The following is a 9,833-nucleotide window of genomic DNA, read 5'->3' as shown; positions in this document are numbered from 1 at the left end:
AAAATGAATATACCATCCACCTCTTCAAGGAAGTTACATTCTAGTAAACCCTATATACACAAAACTACATATAACTATACTATTTTAAAAAGCTGTAAATAGGCAAGTCAGCTCAGAATACCCCAACCCCCACCCTCTGTTTTTAGGAATGAGGCTAAGAAATGAGGCTCAGGGCAAAACTCATGGGGCTTGGGCTGGTCCCATATCGTTTTTTAACAATATGATAAAGCCCCTCAAGAAATCACTGGGAGATTTGAACGAGGTTTCAGTTTAAATAATTAGGCATTGCCAAACCATAATATGGTAACCCCCGTAGCCCCGTCCCTAAGACAATGCTTGACATGTAGCAGGTTCTCAAACTTGTTCAATAGTTGAAAGGCAGATAGGGAATACTTGTTTTCTAGGGAGGTAGTCAGTTTTGCCCAGAAACAGGAAAACAAATGTCTAGTTTCCCTTCTAGCCCAAAGATGTCACTGACTCTTTGTTCAAAGTTGCACATATCATTGTGACCATGGCAACCATGTATTAAGTGCCTACTATGTGTCAGGCAGTATTTTAAAATTCTGTCATTATAGTTCCAGGGCAGAGGTTATTTACAAATAAAGAGATTATTTGTAAATAAAGTTCAGGCCAATGGCACAAAGTAGTGAAGGTGGGATTCACTCGGGTCTGTCACTTCCAGGCCCATGGTTTCTGCTTTGTAACCCTATTTGAAAGGAAAACTGCAACTAAGATTATGACCCATGAGACAACTTACGTGTGAGACAAAAAATTTCACACCTCCCCACTGCCCCCAAACACACATGGTATGACACAGTGACCCAACTTTAGGCAAAAGGGTACCACTGCCAGCAAATGCATTTAACATTTTATTGAGATTCTCAACAGCTGCCATTTGGTTTGTATAGCAAAGTTTTTACAAAGTAAAGTTTTTCCATTTTTGATATTTTTATGAAAATTATTTTCTTCCATTTTAAAGCCCTGTCCCTCCCCCAAAGAAGGATTAGTAACTACCAAGTAATGATTAGGAAAAAAAAACAAAAGCAAAAACAGCTTTTAAACACTTGTGAAACAAGGGTAAGTGTCCAAAGTCAAGACCTTCTGGGCCCAGTGGAGGTGCTGGGCTGCCCCGGGACACCATCACTACCTCACCATCTACAATATCCTCAAGAGCTGAGCAGCCCTGCACAGACCCTGGGGGGCTTCCTGTTCCACAAGTTCCACTCCCTTTTCCTCTCCATCTTTGCTGTTGGGCCTCCCCTCCAAATCTGCCTAACAAAGGCAGCACGATCTTTAATACCTGTGCAGCTTTGTAAATGGAGACAGGATACTCTATTTCGAAAGCTGAGATTCCCTGTCCAGTCTGGGGGAGGAAAAATTATCCAATGTAGCATGGATGGTTTCACTTTCTTGTCCACTCAGACACACGCTCATATTTATTACATGGATTTATCGGATGCTTCAAAAGTCCTGATGTGTAGTAGCACAAAAGTTCCTTGTAAAAAAAGAAGTTGCAAAATTGTAAAAATTTCTGCAGCAGTTCTGACGCCGGATGGCAAAGCTCGTTCTGATTAGTAGGTTTTCTTTGACAGGCACAGCAGCTTCCCCTATAAGTCCTGTTCGGAGGGTTCCATTTAGACCACAGGAAGCTGGAATCCAAGTTTAAAAGGCTCTCTGCTGACAAAATGTGGTACATCCATCAATGGAATTCTACTCAGCAATAAAAGGAACAAACTACCAAAACATGTTGTATGTCATGGACGAACCTCAAAAACATTAGCTAAGTAAAAAAGCCAGACCCAAGAGACCGCATATTGTATGATTCCATTGATTCGAACTGTCTAGAAAAGGCAAATTTATAGAGAAAGTAGATTGGTGGTTGCTGGGGGTAAGAACAGGATTAACTGTAAAACAGCATGAAGGATCTTATCAGAAGGGATAAAAATGTTCTAAAACTGAGTAATAGTTATAGCTACACCACTGAGGGAAGTTACTAAAATCACTGAATTGTACACTTGAAATGGGTGTTTTATGATATGTAACATATGCCTCATTAAAGTTGTTTTGTTTTTAAGAAAAGGACTCCCTGCCTCCCAAACCATCCTTCAAGTATTAAACATTTTTGAAGGCTCACAATCAACAGGACAGAATTACTTAGTGATGATTTACAGAGTAAAATATTTTACTATTTTATAGTAAGCACATTTTAGTAACTGTAAACTAGTAAAATATTTTAAAGATTTTATCTCATTTTTGTCATATTAGTCTAAAATGTTTATTATTTTTATATAAAAGGTAGCCAATAGGAAGGTAGGACTGGGGAGAAAGCTCAGCAAATGTCACAAAGGAGACTTCTAGTAACAAAATCTGAGGGAGCTTTTTCCTTTAAAATAAAGATGGTGCATCTGTCCCTTTACAGATTTCTCTCCTGTCCCCTGGGACTCCTGCCTGACACCCTGTCGAGAATAGTGTATCCAGCTGTTCTAGTCCCATGATGCCTCTAAAAACCAGACTGACTGGGAACAGCAGTGGGGGTTTGGCCAGTGAGGGCAGGTGGCCAAGTGGTATGCAGGAAACTCTCATGTTTCCCTGGGTTGGCTTCCTGCTCCCCTTTCCCTGTCATGAATAGCAGTTTCAGTATGAGAAGATTAAAACAAAGGAAAAAAACCACAAAAACCAAAAAACAAAAAACTGTTTTCAAATTATAACCAACCAAGTCTGTGGAGGAAATTCACAAGGCAGCAGAGCAGCGTCTGCAGAAGGTGCTCTGCCTACCGGGAGAACTAATGATCCCTGTGAGCAATGCGGGCTGCAGTGAGTCACACGGGGAAATGTGGGCAGAGGCAGAAGGACATCAAGGCCCCCACTACACTCCAAATCGGAGTCAATCCTCCTCTTCTCCCCACCCGCTTCCCAAACTAATGACGTCCGCGTTATCCCAGAGAAGAGTGGCTAGGGACACCCAGTCCTTCCCAATATGTGCACATCTCCAAATCTTGGTCAAATCTGTCAGATTTCTAACAGTCCCAATACCTCAATATCACCTAAACTGTGAAAGATTATTAGCCCGTGATGGTGGGACCCTTATTGAAGAAGGCCTGCCCCCTCCTCACAGTAGGGCAGACTCCTGGGTTCCCGATGGTTCAGGAGCCTGGGCTGTCATTTTTCTACCTGGGGTTTGCAGCCGCCCTAATACAAGATTCATTCATGCTGTTTACTTTGGCGGCCTCTTCGCACAACTTTCCTCTCTAACACGTGTTAACTATCAGAGTATTCACCTCACTGCCTTACTTCCCAGCTTCTCCAAAACCAATGTAATAGTAATCAACAATTTGGAAAATGCTGCTTAGTATTTTAAGCCATGGTTAGCTTTATAACCTTAATTAAAGAGAGTGCAGGCTCGGGTGGCTCACCACGCCCAGCCTATAATCCCCAGCACTTTGGGAGGCTGAGGTGGGATAATCACTTGAGCACAAAAATTTAAGAACAGCTTGGGAAATAGAGCAAGATCCAGTCTCTACAAAAAATAAAAATAATAAAAATAATTAGCTGGCCGTGATGGTGCATGCCTATTGTCCCAGCTACTCAGGAGGCTGAGATGTGAGGATTGCTTGAGCCCAGGAATTTGAGGCTGCAGTGAGCTATGGTCATATCACTGCACTCCAGCCTGGGTGACAGAGTGAGACTATGCTTTAAAAAAAAAAAAAAAAAAAAAGGGACCCCAGCTGCTGTGATTTTGGAAACTAAAGGTGCTACAAAGGTCAAGCCTTTTCCTTAGGATGGTTTCTGGTTTCACCCTTATGTGATTCCCAAAAGTCAACTATTATTGCCAGAAACTGGCCCAAAGACCCAGGGCTGCATTTGCCCAGGCCTAGGCTGTATCCTTGAATTTTCTGCTGCAGTTCAAAGGTGGAGAAACTGAAAAGGCATTCATTTCGCTTTTTTTCCCTTGAAAATAGAGAGATAAATTATTTTCATCTTGGAATTTTAGAGTTGAATAAATAATCCCAATAATTACAGATCAATCACTAATAAACTAACACTGGGACCAGCCAGATTGGCAACTGTTAAAAATACATGTTCTACTTCTTTTTTTTTTGAGACGGAGTCTTGCTCTGTCACCCAGGCTAGAGTGCAGTGGCGCAATATTAGCTCACTGCAACCTCCACCCACTGGGTTCAAGCAATTCTCCTGCCTCAGCCTCCTGAGTAGCTGGGATTATAGGTGCCTGCCACCGCACCTGGGTAATTTTTGTATTTTTAGTAGAGATGGGGTTTCACCATGTTGGCCAGGTTGGTCTTGAACTCCTGACCTCATGATCCACCTGCCTCGGCCTCCCAAAGTGCTGGGATTGCAGGTGTGAGCCACTAAGCCCAGCCTACATGTTCTATTTCTATACAAATTCTCAAACTTCTAGTTGCCAATTAAAAAAAAAAGTTTAAACAGAGTAGTGGCTTAAATTCAACATCACCCCTTACAAATACAAGCGTCACCATTCAAGGGTAAAGGGTTCCAGCCTGGCTTGCTGGTTCTACTCCTGTGAGAAAAGTCAAAGACAGCCAGAGGCTCCCAGCCTTTCCCCAGTGAAGGTCCAACAAGATGCATTTTCTGCTAAGAAGGTAGCAAACTCTAACTAGCAGAGCCTATGTTGTGAGTGACAATTGTGCCCCCACCTCCCAACATAAAATAGATGGCAAAAAAGAGTTGGACTACAAGAGGAACCACTGGAAGCAGAGTCCTGTGCATTTTAAAAAGAATCACTTTGCTAGCTGCTTCCTATACCTGGAGTCAGCACATTCAGTGTCTGCAGAGGACTAGAAATGCCAGCCCTCAGTGTCCATGCTAAACTGGCAGGAAGTTTTCATAGTCCTGACCAAATATGCCTTGTGAAACCAGGCTGAAGACTGACATCCAAAACAGACCAGCACAGCAGAAGGAAAGACGAGCTCCTTTCTCTCTGCAATCCCAACACATTTCTAACCACCTTCAGAATTCTGAGCTTGGACAGGCTCATGGAGGATGAAGGAGGAAAAGCAGTCCCAGAAGGGAGAGATTTCCTCTATGCACTTGCAATGTCCTTTCCTTTTTAGAGGGAACAACCCAGCTGAAAGCTGAAGCTTGAATAAAGAAGTTTCTTTATTCATATTCCTCCCTGAAAAAGAGTTAACAGTTTCATTTTCTCAACACAGAGGCTTTGGGAATTAATGTGTCTGTCTGGTAATGCAAGTTCTCTAAGCTACTCTCCTATGACATGTGACCTAACAAGGAATGCAACTTTTCAAGTGATATAATCCTACAGACTTAAATAGGAAAAAATGTGTATTTTAAATCTGGCATTAGCTTGTCACTGTTCAAAGAGTCAACGAGAGCTCAAAAGGAGAATTTCTTCAGCTTTCCATACCCTAGTCCTTTCCTTCCAACCTCTGTCCCACATCCACATACTGAATTTATGCCAACTTTATTTCAAGTTACATATCTTTTCCCTATTAGGCCTATCACACAGCATAGTAGCAATCAGAGAGAAGCCACTATTATCTTTAGGGCTCTTCAAGTCCTCATCCCTGGGAGAATGGCCTGGATGGTCTCTTATACATCACACTGCCATCTACATCTCTATATACAAAGGCAGCTCCTAGCACCCAGTTTAGTGCTTTAGGGGTAGCAACAAAAGACCCCAACAAGTTAAAGGCAGGAAAGACAAAGAAACATATCCTAAGAGGTCAATCTAGGAAACCTGCAAAGCTGGGTATGTGGGAACAGTAAAATGTTTTAATAGCTGAAAAGATCCCAGAGGGTCAGGTACACAGTCACATGGGTCAAGCAGGACTCACTTTCCTAGGCTAGTTTTGAGTTCCTTTCCAAAATTCTGTAATGTGGGAAGAAATATCCAAACTGTGAACTGAGCTTCTTACTAGTGTCCTGAAAAATATATCCTTTAAAACGTGCATAAACTTGTCTGAGGGTATTGAGACACCAGGAAGACCAAGTGTTGAGGCTGGAAAAAAAAAGGCTGTCCAAATAAAATTTAGACACAGCAGATTCAAGGATGACTTCTGCAGGCTCATGCTAATTGTCAGCACACCAGGCCTCCCCTATGCCTTTGGCAGCAATATCTTTTCTTAAAAACAGAGTAGGATAGGGTGGAAAGGAGGCCGGGGAATAGACTTCATGAAAGATGAGGTGGCAGATCAACAACAGTGCTCTTCTACTTATAAATGGTGAGTCTGATGGTGATGGTGAACACAGGCTTATGAACAGGACAACAGTAACTAAATGACTCAAGTGACAACCACCATCACAGCCCCACCTTCTGATTTACAACTTTCAACAATCATCAAAGTTACTGTAAACTAAGTACTCTAAGTCTGCGTTTTCTTGAATGGGGTTCAGGACAAACAGGCAAGGGCTCGGCAGGGCATTGGTTATCCCAGTTCACTGCAGGAGACCCCAGCGATGGGGGAGCTGAGCCTCAAATTCTGGTTTGTACCACCTGCTCTTTCTGCTTGTCCCTTTTCCCATCCAATTCAATAGATTCCACAAAAAGTTCTCCAGGGGCTCACTGTCCTTGGTAAGTATACAGCAGGGTGAGAGGGGCATTTCCTAAATATCCAGTTTATCTTGGTCAGCTTATTTTGTTTAAACACACACCGCAGAACACTCCTGATGAAGCGGGGAAAATGCAATTTCCTTAACTCGAAAGAGCTATTCAAAAAAACAAAACAGGAAACTGCTCCAAACAAAAATCAGCAGAACAAAACAGAAATACTCAGAGGCTTGTAGAATAAGACTGAGCATATTAGTTACTCAGAGTCACAGTATCATGAGACCACCACTCCCCTTCCCGCTGTGCGTCCCTCGCCCGCCCCATCCCCATCTTCAGCTCCACTATTTTGTGCATTACTATCCCCAGATGTGGGGACAGACAAGTCCTCCTCAAAGCTTTGTCGGCTCAGTACTTCTCTCCTGGAATAAACTCCTTGGCATCTGGGTTCAGGTTACTTTTGCTCTGAAATAAGAACCAAGAGATAATAAATCCTAAGGCAAGCTGCATTTTAAAACTTCCCCAGTCCATCATTATCAGTACCTTCCCCTTAGCTTTAGGGAGAGAAAGAAAGAAAATTCCTTGTAACTCAGGCTGTTATTGCTCGGTTGTTCTCAATTGCTCCTGACATAGCCCTGAGCAAGCGCATCTTCTTCCTTCTTTAGACTCTTGTTTCCTTCCTGATGCTTTCCAAAATCTCCTCAGAGGCCTGTAAGTTCAACTCCAAGAAGAATTTTTCAATTAATTGAGTACAATTAATTGAGAAAAGTTAACAATTAATTAATTTTTCACTTGGTGAAAACCTGGGTACTCGATCAGACCAGGTTGGATACCACAATCTCTATTTTTCTTCATCTTTCTGTACTCTCTTTGGTTCTCTACTCTCTTGTGAATATGCAACACCTTAGCAAACCACAGGGAAAGATTGTTCAGAATATGAGTTGTGTGAAAACTATATTGCTCATGGACTTTTTTTTTTGAGACAGTCTTGCTCTGTCGTCCAGGCTGGAGTGCAGTGGTGCAATCTCGGCTCACTGCAACCTCCGCCTCCCAGGTTTAAGCAATTCTCCTGCCTCGGTCTTCCAAGCTGGGACTACAGGCATGCGCCACCATGCCTGGCTAATTTCTGTATTTTTTTAGTAGAGATGGGTTTCGCCATGTTGGCCAGGCTGGTCTCGAACTCTAGACCTCAGGTGATCCACCCGCCTCAGCCTCCCAAAGTGCTGGGATTACAGGCATGAGCCACTGTGCCCAGCCTGCTCACAGACTTCTGACACTACATAAATATGAAAGGCAGGAAATTCATTTATCTGTTTTTCTAATTCTAAGTGGAGAAAATGACCTCTCAGGAGTACATTTCTTCCAAAATGAACAGTTAATTTTTATAACAGAATCATTTAGAAGTATATTAAATACAGATTTGAGGGATAGTAAAAGAGAAGAATGGCAGCAAATGATAACTTGAGAAGAAACTTCTTCAGTGTTCAAATTGTTATCCTTAATCCCAATTCTACTTTGAAGATCCCATTAGAAAGTAAAGGTTGGTGGCATCCAATCTTGGCAAGCAAAAAGAAAATAAAACTGGTGATGCTGGCAACAGTACTGTTTCATAGTGCTTTATGAGGATTCAATGCACCCCTTATTAATAATGCCCATAAAACGAGCAAAGAAACAATAGCTCACAGGGCTCCAGAGACTTGTTGAGGGTTGTAGGGCCAGAAAGAAAGTCTGTCATTCCAAATCCTATATTCTTTTCACTACATAACATGAGGAACTACATATGGCTCTTACCAAAATATCTTCAGAATCATGACCTTCACTGACTGACAGTCCATTTAACTGCTGTTGCAACTGTCCCATGGCCTGAGGCAGGTCTCGTGATGGAATAAACCAGTCTTGGTCTTCTTCATCCAGCATCTCTTGGAAGCAGCGGTCCAAGAAGTCTTGCTCCTGCAGTTCCTCCTCCACCTAGCAAGCAAAGGGGAGTAGCTCAGACTTACTGTCACAGAGGGACTTACCCCTTCCAGTTTTTCCTTCACCTCTTTCCTTCAGAAGTTATTACTCTGCAGTTAAGAATGATCTTGAGCTGGGTGTGGTGGCTCACAACTGTAATCCCAGCAATTTGTGAGGCTGAGGCAGGAGGACTGCTTGAGGCCAGGAGTTTGAGACCAGCCTGAGCAACATAGCATGACCCTGTCCCTACAAAAAAAATTTTAAAATTAGCCAGGCATAGTGGTGTGTGCCTGTAGTCTCAGCTACCTGGGAGGCTGAGGGTGGAGGATCACTTGAATCCAGGAGGTCAAGGTTTCATTGAGCCAAGACTGTGCCACTGCACTTCATCCTGGGCAACAGAATGAGACCTCAATTCTTAAAAAAAAAGAAAAAGAAAAAGAAAAGATTTTATGATCTTACCTGAGGTCTAAGGGATCTAAGGATTCAATGTGTCTAATGACTAGCTAGAGATAACATAATTTTTATTTTTTCTCAACCAATTCTATCAATAATAAGACTAAGAAAATAGTTATTCACAATAACAGAAATTCAAGGTCTCCGCAGATGTTCTACGATCTCTAATAGGTGACACAGATATCACGGAAAATCATTTTAGAGCCTAAAATTCTTTTTTTCAGTCTTCTTACAAAGTAACCCTTCTTAAATTTCCCATTTTACAAGAAGTATGAAAAAGATACAGCAAGTATATAACTAGTTCATGACCTGGCTAGCGGAGATAAAATCAAAACCAATGCTCTCAGCTTTTGGCCATTTTTTGGGTAAGGAAACCCTCAAGGGAGAAAAATACTTTCAGAACATTAGGAAGACATAAAGAACACTTTTTGGCATACCACTAGAAAATTATATAATCAATGTAGTATTCTTTCAAATGATGAAATATAGGAATATTTAAACAACTCTGCATTTCTTCAACATTGCCCTAAACTAAAGCAATATATATCTAGGATATTTTACACTTCTTTGCAGACATTGTTAACTCTTAGTAAAGAGTGCGGTTCGCTCTGCCGATTTCAGTGTCTTTGATAGGCCTCTTGCTTCACGTTTGGCATCCCTTTCCTGCAGGCTGCCTGGTGACAGATTCACAGCTCACTAGCACCACCACCAGAAGTGAAGTCAGGCAAAAAATAATTACCCAAATTAGAATATACAGTTACCTAATGAATTCAGAGGAAAAGTTACCGGTAGTGAGACTTATGAATAGTATTTGAACATTACAGTTAGCCACACATGAAAATTAGACAGTTATGAAGTACTTAATAAAATATTCTCATGCCACAAG

General features: G+C 41.8%; 1 protein-coding gene across 4 annotated transcripts in view; it reads right to left on the bottom strand.

Annotated features, from left to right (window-relative positions):
- Window positions 1-856: 856 nt before the first annotated feature.
- The window catches only part of PAIP2B (poly(A) binding protein interacting protein 2B), a 42,691-nt gene continuing 33,714 nt past the window's right edge, over window positions 857-9,833 (bottom strand). For all 4 annotated transcript variants that reach the window (XM_065526980.1, XM_005575632.4, XM_065526979.1 and 1 more), the window contains 2 exons: window positions 8,333-8,509; window positions 857-7,006 (listed from right to left, as the gene is read on the bottom strand). In XM_065526980.1, coding sequence (XP_065383052.1) covers window positions 6,950-7,006; window positions 8,333-8,509 — 234 coding nt within the window. In that variant the 3' untranslated portion in view covers window positions 857-6,949. The remainder of the gene's footprint in view (window positions 7,007-8,332; window positions 8,510-9,833) is intronic.

The sequence above is a fragment of the Macaca fascicularis genome, chromosome 13 (genome assembly GCF_037993035.2).
Source record: "Macaca fascicularis isolate 582-1 chromosome 13, T2T-MFA8v1.1".
Classification (NCBI taxonomy): Eukaryota; Metazoa; Chordata; class Mammalia; order Primates; family Cercopithecidae; genus Macaca; species Macaca fascicularis.
This window is presented reverse-complemented; position numbering and strand designations above follow the sequence as displayed.